This window comes from Balaenoptera musculus, chromosome 2, assembly GCF_009873245.2.
Source record: "Balaenoptera musculus isolate JJ_BM4_2016_0621 chromosome 2, mBalMus1.pri.v3, whole genome shotgun sequence".
Taxonomy (NCBI): domain Eukaryota; kingdom Metazoa; phylum Chordata; class Mammalia; order Artiodactyla; family Balaenopteridae; genus Balaenoptera; species Balaenoptera musculus.
In genome coordinates, this window is record NC_045786.1 from 20226885 (window position 1) to 20243525 (window position 16641).

The 16641-nt window shown below is 36.1% G+C and overlaps 1 protein-coding gene across 2 annotated transcripts in view; it reads left to right on the forward strand.

Moving 5' to 3' along the window:
- Positions 1-16641, forward strand: part of UPF2 (UPF2 regulator of nonsense mediated mRNA decay) — a 93718-nt gene that overhangs the window by 45796 nt on the left and 31281 nt on the right. For both annotated transcript variants that reach the window (XM_036842881.1, XM_036842882.1), the window contains exons 10-14: positions 4471-4584; positions 6683-6799; positions 11213-11398; positions 13517-13720; positions 14444-14719. In XM_036842881.1, the coding sequence (XP_036698776.1) occupies positions 4471-4584; positions 6683-6799; positions 11213-11398; positions 13517-13720; positions 14444-14719 (897 nt within the window). The remainder of the gene's footprint in view (positions 1-4470; positions 4585-6682; positions 6800-11212; positions 11399-13516; positions 13721-14443; positions 14720-16641) is intronic.

Genomic DNA, 16641 nt, shown 5'->3' on the forward strand with positions numbered 1-16641 from the left:
AGTTTCTGCTTTATAACAAAGAGAATCAGCTACACATATACATATATCCCCATATCTCCTCCCTCTTGCGTCTCCCCCCATCCTTCCTATCCCACCCCTCTAGGTGGTCAGAAAGCACTGAGCTGATCTCCCTGTGCTATGCAGCTGCTTCCCACTAGCTAGCTATTTTACATTTGGTAGTGTATATATGTCCATGCCACTCTCTCACTTCATCCCAGCTGACCCTTCCCCCTCCCCCTGTCCTCAAGTCCATTCTCTACGAAAGTGCTTTTTTTAAGGGGAAAAAAAGCAAGCTCTAAAATCTTACACATAATAAATTTATAGTTATGTTAAAATTCTTGGCAAGTAAAGACTAGAAAAAATTGTATATCAGTATGCTACCAGTGGCTGTCTTTGGATAGTGGGGTTATGCGAAATTTTTTTCCTTTCTAGTTTTCTGTGTCCTCCACATTTTTAGCAAGGCCTACTTCTTTAATAATGGAGAAGACAACTTTTATTTAAATATAGCCATATCACCCTCACTGATGGACATTTTTGAAATCAGTGATCTTCTAACTTTTTTGATCAAGCCTCTCTGTTGGTAAAATAAGTTGACCACATATCCCAGTATAGGCATATTTATTTATAAATTATATGCATTTGTAATTCTACCAGATATTTTATGTATATCATAAAACATACAAAAATAACTTTAAAAGTATGAGATAAAAAACAAAAACATAAATAGATGTTTCAACATTTCTTTTTCCCCACACCCCAGTAGATCAAGAGTCTTGCCCTCCCTATTTGGAGATCAGTGGTCCCTAGAATAAAATAAATAAGTTTCTTTGAAGGCAAATTTACTTATTTATAAACCCAGTGCCTACTTAGTGTTTAGAGTGTAGTGGATTTTCCAAAAAATTAGTTGAATGATTGAATGTTTATGTAAAACAAAATGAACAAATTATGGAGGACAGAAAATATAATATTTGGGTGAAGTTATAGAGGGGCCGGTTTGGGGCAAAGGGTTCTTCCTCCAGGGGAATAATGAATGATAGGCCTTGGAAATTTTTACTTTTGTATCTTGACATATCTGAAGAGTTTTTATTAATGTGTATGAATTTAGTTATTTGAGTAATCTCAATTCCAGCTGTTATTAATAAATGAGTTGTAAGCAGCATTTTTGCTAAATTTGATTATGTAAGTAAAATCTGAGACATTATTGAACTAAAAATATATAGAAAATTTTACATTGTTAATTCATCTGTATTTACTTTTGCAGAAGTGTTTGACATACCATTTGATCCTAAAGAGTCAACAAATGAGATTGGAAAATATTAAATGAGAAGTCAGAATAAGTCTGTTTTTTATGTCACAGTCTTTTGAAAAGCCTTCAGTTTTTTTCATCTGAAAATGAGGGAGTGAGATAATTGATTTCTAATACTTCATTTAAAAATTCTACAATCTTGTCATGTTAGTTAGATTGTACCTCCTTAACCTCAATAATATTTAGGAATAACTGTGAATGATACGCTATGTTATGTGTTTTGTAAACTGTGATGCTCAGTAATACTTAAATTCTATGATCTCCACAGCACAGTTGTTAAGAGCTTGTGCATCCAGAATCACCCAGGGAGATTTTTAAAAACATGTATATGTATTTCCCAGCCCTACTCCCTCTAAAGATTCAGCCTTCAGTATATCATTTTTCAAATGCTTCTTTATACTTTTTCTATTTCTACATTTCTTTAACTGTAAAAGAAATACATGCTCAGTGTGGGTGATTTAGAAAATATATAAAGAAGAAAGAAAGGAGGGGGAACCTCATAATATCATCACTTAAAGCAAACCTTGTTAATATTTTAGTATGTTTTCTTTACTTTTTTTCTTCTGTAGTTTTTGATGGATGCTTTTGTATTTTATGTACAATTTCCCACTTTTATTTCTCACTCAGAAGTATTTTACAGCATCATTTAAAACACTTCTCAAGCATCATTTTAAAGTTTGTATACTCTTTTGTCCTAGACGTTAATTGCTTAGTATCAAGTGAAGTATAGTTATCATCATTACTGCCCCATCATCATCATCCTTGTTTTTAATCCTTATTTTACCAAGTGAGCCAGTAGGTTCAGGGAGTTTTATATGAATTGTTCAAGATTATATACCCCTACCCCCACCCCAAATGGCATGAAATGACCACAGGACCTCAGGTGTTGTGACTGTAGATCTTTTAGTCTTTCACGTCACTGCAATATGTATATAAACATTAAGCATTTTCATTAATTTGTTCACTCAGTGAACATTGATTTTGTGTCAATGTATTAGTGATACAATGTACAAATGTGGATAATATTAATAATGGCTAATACTTAGTGAACTCTTCGTGGTCTAAGTCACTATTGATTGTGCTTTGTATGTATCAGTTCACTTAATTAAGACTCATAACTGTATGATATAGGTTACTTTCATTAGTTCCATTTTACAGATGAGGAAATTGAGGCACAGAGTTTAAGTAACAGTAAGTGATAAAGCTGGGAATTAAACCTAGCAGATCTGGTCCAGAGTCTACCCTCTTAATCTAGAGTGTAGGTGAAACTTGCCTCGGAGTTCACAAAATAAGATAAATTAAAAGAGGAGCTTTTTTTTTAATATATAAATTTATTTATTTATTTTTGGGTGCCTTGGATCTTCGTTGCTGCACGCGGGCTTTCTCTAGTTGCAGCGAGCGGGGTCTACTCTTCGTTGTGGTGCGTGGGCTTCTCATTGTGGTGGCTTCTCTTGTTGTGGAGCATGGGCTCTAGGCGTGCGGGCTTCAGTAGTTGTGGCTCGTGGGCTCTAGATTGCAGGCTCAGTAGTTGTGGCACACGGTCTTAGTTGCTCCTCGGCATGTGGGATCTTCCCAGACCAGGGCTCGAACCCGTGTCCCCTGCATTGGCAGGCAGATTCTTAACCACTGTGCCACCAGGGAAGTCCCAAGAGGAGCTTTTTGTATGCAGTACTTATCAAACACCTATTTGTGAAAACACCTTTATGAAGGCTAAATTGCAAGGCTAGAATAAATAGTCAAATTTATTCAATATTACTTTGTTTAATAGACTAATTAGAGTCTAGTTCTAGTTTTTTCTATTTGTCTCTAATCTCAAAGCTATTTTGTATGCTTGAATGACGTGATTAAAGTTCTGTAAGTTGAGTTTTTGTGATTTTATTTTTAGTTGCAGTTTTATTGATGCTTTAGATTAAATATAGTTATAGTGAGTTTCTAATTTCCTCTGATTTAAGTGAGTAAGCGTGGTTTTGTTCAAAAATTATCACTGAAGATCTAAAAAGTCTAAACACCTACCTCTGTTTGCTATAGAAAGTAGGTCCTTAAAAAGGAAGATGATAAATTCCATTAATTGTAAGCTGTCTATGTAGAAGTTTAATACTTACGTAAAAGATTGTTACTAATTGTCCAGGTGCGGGTGAGGTTTGGACTTATTTTGAATCCCAGCACATGATAGAGCAGTGGAATTCTCAAGTACAAGTTTGGAGTCTGGGGTTTTGGTACTGATCCTTGGTCAGGTCATTTGACAGCTTTGTGTTCTTCAACTGTTGTTGTTTTAACTATTAAATCAGAATTATACAGCTTTTGCTCCTTTCTCAGGGTGTTGTTATGTGGAACAAATAAGATAGGATAGTACTCTGAAAAAATAAGGAACACTAAACTAGTTCAAAGCACTACTGTATTATTGTTATTGTTTTTCACAGAAAAGGCTTCTAGACTACAGGTTTGGTTTTCTGGTGAAAATGTAATTCTGAGGTTAAATCCAATTACATTTATCGTGACGTGTCTGTTCACATGGTACTGTTGTAATAGGATTTTGTTATGTTCAATATTGCTTGAAATGTGTGCCTAAGTAGAGGGCTTATATTTGCAAAGGATTTGAACTTTGATATACGACTGTGACTGTTGATAAAAAATAGTGATTGTATTGGAAATTTCATTGTACTAATGAATTTACAATAAAAAATGTATATAGTTCATAATTATAATACACTAACTGAGCCTTAATATTTTTGCTTAAGTGAGCTCTTGGTGTTTATTATTTTTAAAGCAGCATTTCCTAAAGTGTATTCCTTATAATATTAATTTAACAAACTAGTCGTTGTTACCATTTCAAAAGAGGGGTTTATATTGCCAAATAAATTTGAGAAACATTGAATTAAATTAAGTTAAACAGGTTTCTTTATTTGAGAGCCTCTTAAGGCTGATGAAATGCATTGTTTCCCCAAATTATTTGACCATGAAACAGTTTTGCAAAGCATGTCCTGGCACTGGTGTTCCACAGAGCTTATTTTGCTTTAACTTAAGATAATTTGAATATGGCAAGAAATTATGCCCAAATTTATTTAAAATATCTAGAGTGAATTCAGTCTTATTAAAATAACAATTCTTATCACAGATTTCAAAGTGTTAATTATTTAAGCAATGTCTCTTCTCTTAATTTGTAGGTACGAAAAAAGGACCAGATCAATATTGAAACAAAGAACAAAACTGTTCGTTTTATTGGAGAACTCACTAAGTTTAAGATGTTCACAAAAAATGATACACTGCATTGTTTGAAGGTTAGTGGTGAATCATTTGAAATATTTTTTAATAGACACATCTAAAGTTTTAATGCTTCAGTTTATAAATGCTGGGAAATGATGTAATTAAGAAATATTTGATTAATCTACAGGAAGACAAGGAGTAAAAAGGAACAATAAACAGATGAACAAAATAGAGAACAAATAATAAGATGGTAGATACAAATACAAGTATAACAGTAATTGCATGAAATGTAGAAGGACAAAATACATTAAGTAAAAGCCTTACAAATGTAAGACTTGATTAAAACAACAACATTATATGCTGACTACAAGGAAGATGCCCTTAAATATTAACACCAGGAAGCCTAAAATAAAAAGATGGGGGAAATAGACCATGGAAGCACTAAAAATAAATAAATAAATAAAAGCACCTGGTTTTATTATTATCAGACAAAGTAGGCTTTAAGGCACAAAGCATTATTAGAAATAAAGAAACATAGTTCATAATGATGATGAGGTCCTTTGAATAGGAAAGTGTGTTACCTTCGTGAATCAGTATGCATCCAGTACTGTATTTTTAGAATACATAAAGCAAAAAATCGACAAGGAAAGAGAAGTAAATCCACAATTACAGTGAGAGACTTGAAAACACCTTTTAGTAGCTGAAAGCATAGGCAGACAACATTAGTAAGTGTATTCAGGATTGAACAACACAGTTAACAACCTTAATCTAATTGACACTATACCCAACAGGATCAGAATTTATAACCTCTTCAAATGCACATGGATGATTTACCAAAATTAACCAAAAAGAAGGTCTCAGCAAGTTCAAAAAAATTGAAATTATTCAGATTATTTTTTTTTGTCCACAATAGAATTAAGGTAGAAATTCATTAGTAACTAGTTTCGTGTGGTAAAGCTGATGCAGCATAGATGAAATAATTCTTCTACATTTGGAATTGGTCATTACTAACAATAACAAATTTTTTAGCAGGTTGATTTCTTTAAGATATCACTAGGTATGTCACACAAAATGGTTCTCATGGGTTCAAATACATTTGGAAAACCCTGAGTTAAACAACTTTCTTTACTGCATGATTTCTTAAGAGTATTTAAAATATTAATAATCGTCGTAAATATTCAAGGGGTTAAGTCTCCTAAACCTACTTGAAGCATCTCAGGAGACTACAAAGTACGTTAGGGGAACTTTGGACAGCACTTTAAGAGAGGTTGTGAAAGTTTCTTCAACGCTGTCATTGAAAGGAGTCATGCCATGAACAACTTAGACATATTAGTATATTTCTTTATATTAATTACTGATATATATAGGAAAAATATACATTTATTTGACACAGGTTCATTTCTGTACATTTGTTTTAAGGAAATAATCATAAACGTGCACAAATTTATCTGCAAGAATGTCACACCATTGTTTATAGTAGCAAAAAATTGTAAACAATTTGGATGTCCCATAAATAAGAATCAGTTAAGTTTTAGTATAGTTCATATTATAAGTACTATGCACCCTTTAAATCATGCCATAGAAGGATAATAAGGATGTGGAAAAATACTCATGTTAGCCCAAGAAAACCAAATTATTAAATGTTATGTGTAAATCTTTTTTGGCTTAGAAAATGTGCACAGAAAAATATTGGGGGGATAAATAGTAAAATGTGGTAATGTGTTTGTAAATTTCATACAGTAAGGCTTTTGTTGTCAGAAGTTTAAAGGTAAATGTCATATAAACCAAAACCAAAAAGCTATTTAGAAAATGTTAGCTATGTCTGTGGCATTTGCTTAAATACATAGCATCTCCTGATAAATATAAAACAGGCTTTGATAAATTAGTTTTCATATATCTATCTAAAAGGAACGACATTAAATATCCTGAAGTTTTTAGATAAAATTCTATGGCCTAACACAAAGATACCCAGTGATGAAGCTTGGCATCTAAAGTAGACTGGGTTTTTTTTTTTAATTGAATTATAGTTGATTTACAATGTTGTGTTTAGCTTTTCTTCTTTTTACAGTGACATTTTAAAACTTGTTGCACACATTAGGTGCATAATGTTTTCTTTCTCTAATAGGATTGAAATGTTGTCTTTGTGGTTTTTCATCATTATTGTTTTTACAGATGCTTCTATCAGACTTTTCCCATCACCATATTGAAATGGCATGTACCCTACTAGAAACATGTGGAAGATTTCTTTTCAGATCTCCAGAATCTCACCTGAGGACCAGTGTACTTTTGGTAAGGGCTTGAGGATCCTAGCAAGAGGTTGAGGTTCTTGATTTACTCCAGGGGTTAAAAATTTTGATGAGTGCCTTTTATCTTGCTCTGCCATTTAAACACTTCTACCTAAACTAGAACTCCAGCCGTTCCTGAAGAGCTTTAGGAATTTTTCTCATTTGACTGCCAGTGAGTTCACACTATTGTAAAGGGGGATTAAATTCAGCTCCAGATAACTTTTTACAAATGATGCAGAGGAGCAGGTACTCTAAATACTATTGTGTTAGAGCCCTCTTTGTGGGTGTTCTTGGTACATCGTTACTGTGCCATAAGCACATAAATTATAAAGCTTAAATTTTTTAAATTGGAAAACATAAAACATAAGCTTGAAAAATTAACTTGGGGGAGAAGATATTTCTTAAGCTAATTAGGATGCCAGCATGGCCATCAAGTTTATTAAGCAATTAAGTTAATACGCTTCTTGGTAATACCCATGCATTCGACTGCAGCCTTTGCAGGGGAGGGATTGTGGTGGGCGAGAGTGTCAGTGTTAGCCCTGGTTTAGGACTCCCCGGGAAGAGACTGTCATTACATCAGTGTTGCTTTTACGGACGTGTTGATTGTGTCGTTTTCTCTAGGTGTGTTATTTTTTAGAATCTAGTTGTAAGCTTGAATACTTCTCTGGCAATATTTAAAATGAAAAAAACATGGGAATTTGTTTCTAGTAAACAAAAATATTAATGTGAAGGCCATCACATGGACTTTATATCCACATTCTCTCTAGGCTTATTCATATAATAGTCATTCCAAGTTCAAATTTTTATTGTAACACAGAAAAAATTCTTCCTCCTCTTTGGCTCAAGCTGGTAAGGTTAAATGAGACACTGCATATGAAAATGTAATAGAGATGCCAAGAAAGCTTAGGTTTTAAAAATGTCTATATTTTATTTGTAGTATTGAACCCTCTATGTTTACTTTTTGCTAGGGAAAGTTTACTAGTTGTGGTGGTGTGGATGCTTATCCCATTGCTGGCAACCAAAGTTCTTCCTGCCCGTCTGGTTTTCTTCGCTCAGCGGATCTTTCCCCCTCTTGTAGCGAAAGCAGCTAGCCTTTATCATTGATTGTCTTGCTTTCTGGATAGGAGCCTTGTTTATCATATAACGCTTTTGGGGCTCCTCCTATGTGTTAGGCACTGAACTCAGTTCTGCAGGGATGTTATGGCTGGTTGGGGGTGGTTAGTACAAAGAAACGAAACATAGTTGCCATCCTCAAAGTGGTCCATATCTAGTGCTAATTCCAGTGTAGCGTTTAAGTGCTTTAACAGAGAGAGGTATGCCGAGGATTTTATGGGCTCATGGAGGGAGTACTTAAGCCAGACTGAATGAGTCAGGAGAGATCTTCCCTAACAGCTTCCCAGTGTTTATTGAGTGTTTATTGAGTCTGACTCTTCTGTCAGACCCTTGGGATGTAAAAGTGAGAAAGATAGTTCCTGCCCTCATGGAATTTGCAGTTTAATAACTCAGACAGATGGACAATTGGAACACAGGGAGGGGGATGCAATATAATACTGTGGGTCAGCATAGGGTATTATGTGTATAGATAGAAGAGGCGCTTAATCTAGTCTTGGTATGTCAGGAAAGGTTTCCTGGAAAAAATGGTGTTTATTTTAGAGACTAACCTGAGTCTCAAAGGCAGAGAAGAGAGATACACTGAGTCAAGAGGCTGCAGGTAAGACTGGAGACGTAGGCACAGCCCCGAGTGTGATCACTGTGCTGAGGAACGAGGGTTTTCCCGCAGTGGTAGAGAGTAGCTATTGAAGGATGTTAAGCAGGTAGGATAGGTATGATCAGATTTATGGTTTTAGAAAGATCGGTGTGGAGGAGATAACTGAGGTGGCTGAGGCCAGAGGTAGACAGAACAGTGAAACGGCTGTTTTCAAAACCTACGGGGAAAACAATGAAGAAATGGTAAGGATGGGGGGATGGGGAATAATAACTGGCTGTATGAAGAATTTTAGGAAGCAGAACTGATGAGATGTGATGGTGAGATACTAGGGACGAGGAAGAGAAAGGGCCCTAAGATAAGACCCCGGATTCCAGCATGAGCATCTGAGAGGATGATGGTGCCAGTCACAGAGATGAGGGAGTAGGAGGAGGGAAGAGATGGAGAGTTTGGTTTGAAGCACATGAACGCTTATGGGATGATCTAAAATATATCCATATTTGTTTGGGAACACATATAACCTTTTAACTGGTTTGCATTTAAAATTATTCTTGGCTGATGTTAAAAGTAGTTTGGTGTGGGGACTTCCCGGGCGGTCCAGTGGTTAAGACTTCGCCTTCCAATGCAGGGGGTGTGGGTTCCATCCCTGGTGTGGGAGCTAAGATCCCACATACCTCCAGACCAAAAACAACCAAAATATAAAACGGAAGCAATATTGTAACAAATTCAATAAAGACTTTAAAATTGGTCTACATCAAAAAAGAAAAAAGAAAGTTGTTTGGTGTGTGTGTTGGGGGAAAAGGTTCTAAAGTGGTCTACATAACAGGTTGAAACTAGTCTTGGTTTAAAACTGTTATGTATGTACAAATGAAAAGTTAAGTGTTGCATTATGTTTTGTCCAAAGAACTTACAGGGTGAGGTCATTATCTCTAGCCCTGTTAAACATGGAACTGTTCTCTCTGTCTGGAAGAGTCAACATTTAATAAGCATTCACAAATTATAAAATAGATGTCAGGAGAGGAGCTAGGCTACAACCTGTATACTTTAGCAGATTCATAGACAAGAGAAACAATTGTGAAACTTGGTATACCCATAATTGAACTTATGAAAGAGCAGAATTTCCCCCCAGTATACGATGGTTTTACGTGTATGGAAAGGCAGACCATGGGAAAGATTTGAATGTGTTTTTAAAAATTCATTCATTACTTTGTATATTAATAAACATTAATTGCAAGCCTCCCATGTGCTAGGCCAGGCACTGTTTTACGTGCTGGGTTTACAGCAGTGAACAACATGCTGCAGCCCCTGCCCTCCCTGAGCTTGCAGACACAGCCTTCTTTCCAAAGCTTGAAGTCTTGCCTCCACCCGCCACCACCTGCCACCCCAGTCCAGACACCTGCTTGAAGCTCTTCAGTGCTTTTCTACAGGCTTCAAATCCAGCATTGTTACCACGGTCTGCAGAATCTGGTCTCACCGAGCCTCTCCTCACTCCTTAGAGCTGATCTCACGCCATTCCATGCTGGCGCCACACTGGCCTTCATGTAGTTCCTGTAACAGAGCCTTCTCTCCTCATTGCCTCTCGTCTTGCTGTTGCTTCTGCCTCAGGTGCTCTCTCTGTGTCTCTTCTCAACCTTTTGTCATCCTTCAGAGCACAACTCAAATGTCACTTTTGCAGAGAGGCTGTCCCTAAGCCACCCTGACTAAAGTGGGCTCTCATTACTCTCCATCTTAGGGCCTTGTTATTTTCCTTCATAACACTATTCACAATTAGTATTTAAAAGGTTGTTAGTTTATTTGTTGGCTTGTTTATTCTGTCTTCCTACGCCAGACTCTTAGGCTTCATGAAGGTAGGAGCCATGTCCGTCTTGTTCACTGGTGACTTCCAGCACCTAGCGTAGTGCCTGGCACATAGTAAGTGCCAAGTAAAATGTTGAATGGCTGAATAAATTCAGTAATCTTAATACTTAGTGTGGTGCTGTTTTAAGAACTAGGAGTACTGTTTGAAGATCTTCAACTGGTCAGTCCGTGGTTCTCAACTGGTGTCTAGTGGGTAGAGGTGAACGTTGCTGCAAAACATCCTGCAGTGCACAGAGCACCCTCCCCCCACACACCCCGACAAAGAACTATCCCGTCCAAAACGGCAGTAGTGCTGAGGTTGAGGATCCTGAAGTAGATGATGATTGACTGTTTTTAATCACCTCCTGGAGCTGATGCTGAGGGCTGTGGACAAGTTGTGACACTGGGGGCTTTTAGTTTTCTTGTCTGTAGAGATATGTCAGATTTGCTGGGTACAACATTGGATGGCGCAGGCTCTCAGAGTAAAGTTATTCTCAGCTGTTGTGTGTGGAACAGCCAGAGGCATTCACCCCTTTATTTATATTGTTGGTCCTTAATTTCAGTCACTCGTATATAAGCCTTGTTTTACGTAGAATTCATATAGTTTGGCAGAGTTATAAGTCAAGTTATATTTGTAACAGAGTTCTCCGAGTATTTTATTGGACAAGGCCTAAGACCAAGCAGTTATGGACTAATTTGTTCTAAAAACATGATTAGTGATATAACAGTATGCTTGCATACTCTTAGAAATACCTAGTAATTGTTTTTTCCCTTTTCTAGCCCTTTATCTTGAAATCTTATCACTGAGAGTAGAACTTTAGTTAGGAAGAAAGAAACCTTAGAATGAAAGTATTTTGACTAGACTTTTTATTTTAGGAACAAATGATGAGAAAGAAACAAGCCATGCATCTCGATGCAAGATATGTCACAATGGTGGAGAATGCATATTACTACTGCAACCCACCTCCAGCTGAAAAAACAGTGAAAAAGAAACGTCCTCCTCTCCAGGAATATGTCCGGAAACTTTTGTACAAGGATCTCTCCAAGGTTACCACTGAGAAGGTAAATCTTAATGAAATCGTAGAACAGCAGTCAACTTGAGATTTGTGGTAGTGCTAAGCTTATATAACATTCAACCAAATTAATTCTTTTTCGTCCTAATGATAATAGTACTGATTGCAGTGCGCTTTCCTTCTAGCCCTGCACCAAATTGTTTTAGGTCAGGGACATATATTTCAGTTTTCCTAGATCAGCTTGTTTATCAATTGCTTCAGTGCCCCACAAAGTATACTTAGGAAATGTAAGTAGTTTGCATTATTCACATTTTGTAAATGGAGAAATTGAAGCAGAGTTGTTAAAGTCCCAGCAGTGGAGTTTAGGAGAGGTAGGATTAGATCCCAAGTTCCATTATGATTGATTCCATACAAGTCATCACAAGAGGGAATTCATACGATGATACATAATGTACGGGACATAATGTTTTATTTTCCTTTTATGAGAGTAGCTTCTTATTCTAATTAAAATGGTAATTCTTCTAAATTTGATGTTGATGCTGTGTGTATATTTGAAACTATTACTTTGTCTCTGATGTTCTGTAATGAATTTGCCTTTAAATATTTTGCTTTCAGTACAGGGGTTCTTAACCTTAAGTAGGCTTTAAGAGGCCCGTGATCCTCTGGAACTTAATGATTTTGAATCTCTGGGCCTGTCTGTATTTTTCCGGAAGAGGGTCTGTAGCTTTCTTTAGATTCTCAGCAGGGGTCAATTTCCAGAAAAGGTTAAGAACCACCGACCTGTTACCTTAATTATTGTAGTTACCTTGTTAGAATCTTCACTTTTAAGTAAGACATGTTGAGTAAACATTTCTTGGTCAGCTCTACAAGTTGAAACAACATGGTATGGAACTTTTTTCTTTTCAGGAAAAAAATTGAAGCAAATTAACTTCTGGACAGAGGAAACCTATGGGGAGGATAAGAGGCATGGAATAATACATGTGTCATGGGTGGGCGGGGTAGAAGGTGATGACGAATGAGCGCAACTTTGAAAATTGAAGCCACCTTCAGGGATCCAGAGACAGTAGTTGTTTAAAACAACAGGATTTGAAAGCTGTTTTAGAATTGGCTAAAAGTTTGAAAAGTATGGAATGCTTATGCATTTGAGATGACATTAACATTTCCATTGAAGCTGATATGAGAACATATTTAGTGCTTGAAAGGTGGATTGTGGGTATAGAGTAGAGATGAAAGGACTGCTTTACATTCTGCCAGCAGTATCCATTTTCTTTCAGAATAAAAATGGAAAGAACTTGATGATGACTAGATCTCTGCTGATTATCTCATTACCAGTAGAGATTTTGAAAGTAATAGCTAACTTTTATGGGGTGCTTGTAATGCCCAGACACATTCCTGCGTACTTCACGCACTTTTAACTTGTCTAACCCTTAGACCAGACTTATGGAGTAAGTGCCTATCATCCCCCCTTTACATCCAAGGAAACTGTGTGATGTCAGTCTTGCTGTTGTGTCCTCCATCTTTTTTTTTTTAAGATTTTTTTGATGTGGACCATTTTTTTTTTTAAGTCTTTATTGAATTTGTTACAATATTGCTTCTGTTTTATGTTTTGGTTTTTTGGCCTCGAGGCATGTGGGATCTTAGCTCCCCGTCCAGCGATCAAACCTGTACCCCATGCACTGGAAGGCAAAGTCTTAACCACTGGACCACCAGGGAAGTCCTGTGTCCTCCATCTTAAGGGATCTTTTAACCAGTTGACCTTGGGTTTATTTCCTTATTGGAAATTTTTCATTTATAAAAAGAAGTGTCTGAGGTTATTTACATCAAATCATGCACAAAAGAAAACATTATTTTTGTTAAATCTTGGGTATTTCTTTCAGTGACCTGAGTATGAGTGTATACTGTTAGCTTGATTGAAGTCCTGGAAACTCTAGGAAATTTAAGGGCGTTATGGAAAGATAAAGGGAAAATGTGAATAAATTTTACCAATAATTAGAAAAATCTTATTTTTCCTATCTCTAAAGTGAAGAGGCTGGTAGAGAATCTCTAAAGTATTTTCCATTTCAAAAGTTCTGTGACTGTACAATCATAATAAAATATTTGTATTATAGGGTATTTTGGACTACTTAGTGCTCATCTTAGTAATTTAAACAAAATTCTCTTCATTTAGGTTTTGAGACAGATGCGAAAGTTGCCTTGGCAGGACCAAGAAGTGAAAGACTATGTGATTTGTTGTATGATAAACATCTGGAATGTGAAATATAACAGCATTCATTGTGTAGCCAACCTCTTAGCAGGACTAGTGCTCTACCAGGAGGATGTTGGAATCCATGTTGTGGATGGAGTTTTAGAAGATATTCGATTAGGAATGGAGGTAACAAAGACCTGCAGCAAATTGGAATCTGTGGACAATTTAGACAGCCTTAAAGTCCTATTACTGAAAAATAAGGATTTGAAAACCCTCTTTTCCCCATATGGTGTCATTTACTATTACGTTTTTGAAGATAGTGATTTCTTAATAAACCCTGTTGTGTCAGATTTCCTAGTCTTCTCTCAGGCTAATGCTGAAGTATTTTTTGCCTTTTCTTCAAGTCCAGTTAAGCTTATTTTAGAAGAGTATAGTAAATTTTTATTATTTCCTGGTTACTATTGTCATTCGTGTTACAGGAATTCATAAATTTATTAATTAGGAGAATTGGTAATCATTTGATAAGAATTTCTGTAAGAATTTCCCTCTTTCTATATGCTTGTTGTTTCCTTAATTCATGGATTTCAGAGAAAATAAGTTACAGAGGGCTGATAGGGAGAATTACATTTTAACTGTTTCATAAACTATTAATTCATTTAACAATAGCTTAATATTAAATTTAATACTTAACATGTTCTTTTTATTAAAACATTTTAATGGTAGACATTTCTTAGAGAGAGAAAAAGGACACCCAGAAGTGACTACCTATTAGAAAGGAAGAAAAGAACCCATTATTTTTTCTCTGTTCAGTGAGTGATGTTGTCAAGTGACATAGGGGAATTTTACCTCTTCTCAAACACATTGCTATTCTTTAATGGAAATCTGCTTTTTTTTTTCTTCCCCCTTTAGGTTAATCAACCTAAATTTAATCAGAGACGTATCAGCAGTGCCAAGTTCTTAGGGGAACTTTATAATTACCGAATGGTGGAATCGGCTGTTATTTTTAGAACTCTTTATTCTTTTACTTCATTTGGTGTTAACCCTGATGGCTCTCCAAGTTCACTGGACCCTCCCGAGCACCTTTTCAGGATTAGACTAGTGTGCACTATTTTGGATACCTGTGGCCAGTACTTTGACAGAGGTTCTAGTAAACGAAAACTCGATTGCTTCCTTGTGTATTTTCAGGTATATAAATTGAAATAAGCAGTTGGCATCATTTAATGCATTGCTTGTGTTACAAAAATATTAGAGAAGAAACCCTGTAGCATTCATATATTATGTATAAGATATATTCATAGTTAGGTGAGATTTATTCTTCTTGCAAGTATGCTTAGCTTTAGAGGTTTTAAAATATATGATATGGGGACTTCCCTGGCGGTCCAGTGGTTAAGACTCTGTGCTTCCTGCAGGGGGCACAGGTTCGATCCCTGGTCAGGGAACTAAGATCCTGCATGCCACACGGCATGGCCAAAAAAAGGAAAGAAAAATTTAAAAAATATATGTATGATGAATTCTATCATAAACATTCTGATTACATTTTAAGTTTTATAATTGATGATCATTAATTTTGGGAATTATTTTGGTGCAGTTTATAAATTTGGTATAGTATGGATTATTTTGTATTTGGTACAGTAATTCATGAATCAAATTACTTGTAGTATTTATACATTTGATAATATTCTCACTCATCTGTGTTGTGGTTTTATATCTAAAATTCTTGTTTCTAAATTAAAAAAAAAAACCCCATCATTAACACTGAAAGAAATATTTGTTCATTCATTGCTAAACTCTTGGGTTGTGCTTTCCGTATCTTAAGTTCCTTTTGTAAACTGGTGGTTTAGAGCAAGTACAGTATAAATTAAATTCAGACACAAATACAGAGACAGTTCTACAACTTCTCTACAGTTCATGTTCCAAAAGTTAGCTGTAGCTTGGTTGTCTGGAACCTAATCATTATTTCCCATCAAATACAATGTTACAAGTACTGGTTAGGGGGAATAGCTCACTATCAAATTCTCCAGATGTTACTGAAAGTACCAATGGTACCATTCAGTTCTATTTGATCATTCCTTTCTAGCTAATCTGTTATGTTGTTTTCATTTACCCATTGGCAAAGAAAATAAATTTAAAACTACAACTTTGAGGTGTCAAAAATACATCCACATAGTAGCTGGTGTTAAGTGGGGGTAACTACTCTTGGGGAAGAGCTGTTTGTAACCTTCTCCTATTACTTTATCTCTGCTTTAGAGGGTAACTTGTTACTCTCCTGTTTTCTGAATTGATGAGCCAAAAATGGGGAAGGGGTGTTGAAGATTTGAGACTCAGATTCTCTGTTGCATGTAAGAAATGCCTTAAGTTGGAGACTGCCTGTATTTAAAACCAAAGTTTTGCTGCAGAATATCAGTTATCACTATCAGCATCTAAAGCAGGATCCCTTTCAGAAGAGTGTTCTTATTTGCACTCACTCTGACATCACTGGCAGAGAGAAAAGAGCCACTCAGAAATATTCAGGAGTAGAAAGAGACAAAAGTATTTTCCACATTGATTAATAGCAGGAATGTGTAGCAGGGATATACTTAGGGCACGGGAGTAAGAAGTGAGTGAGGCCTGGGAGATGCAGTCAGTGTGTGCTCCCTGTAACACAGTGTCCAGTTACATATTGGAAGGCAGATAGAAAGGCTCACCTGCAGCAGTGCTTCTAAACTTCAGTGTGTACACACATCACCTGGCTATATTGTTAAGATGCACACTGTGATTCAGTTGGCCTAGGGTAGGGGACGTCTCAGATTCTGTATGTCTAATAAGCTCTGAGTTCCCACACTTTGAGGAGCAAAGACCTAGAAGAAACTGGACAGGAAGATTAAACACCCAGAGGAACACCTGTTTATATACAAGTAAATTCAGGGGTTGTGCTTTTTAGTTAAACTTGAGAATTACAAGTACAAAATAGAATGAAGGAGCCAAGCTAGGAGACGAGGGAAAATATCTCAATGGTGCCATATACACAGTAGATGTTCAATAAATGCTTGTTGATTACTGATTTTAATATATTCAAAAACCCTATCTTCAGATACTTTTGACTCTTTAAAAAAATCAGAGCAGGTAGT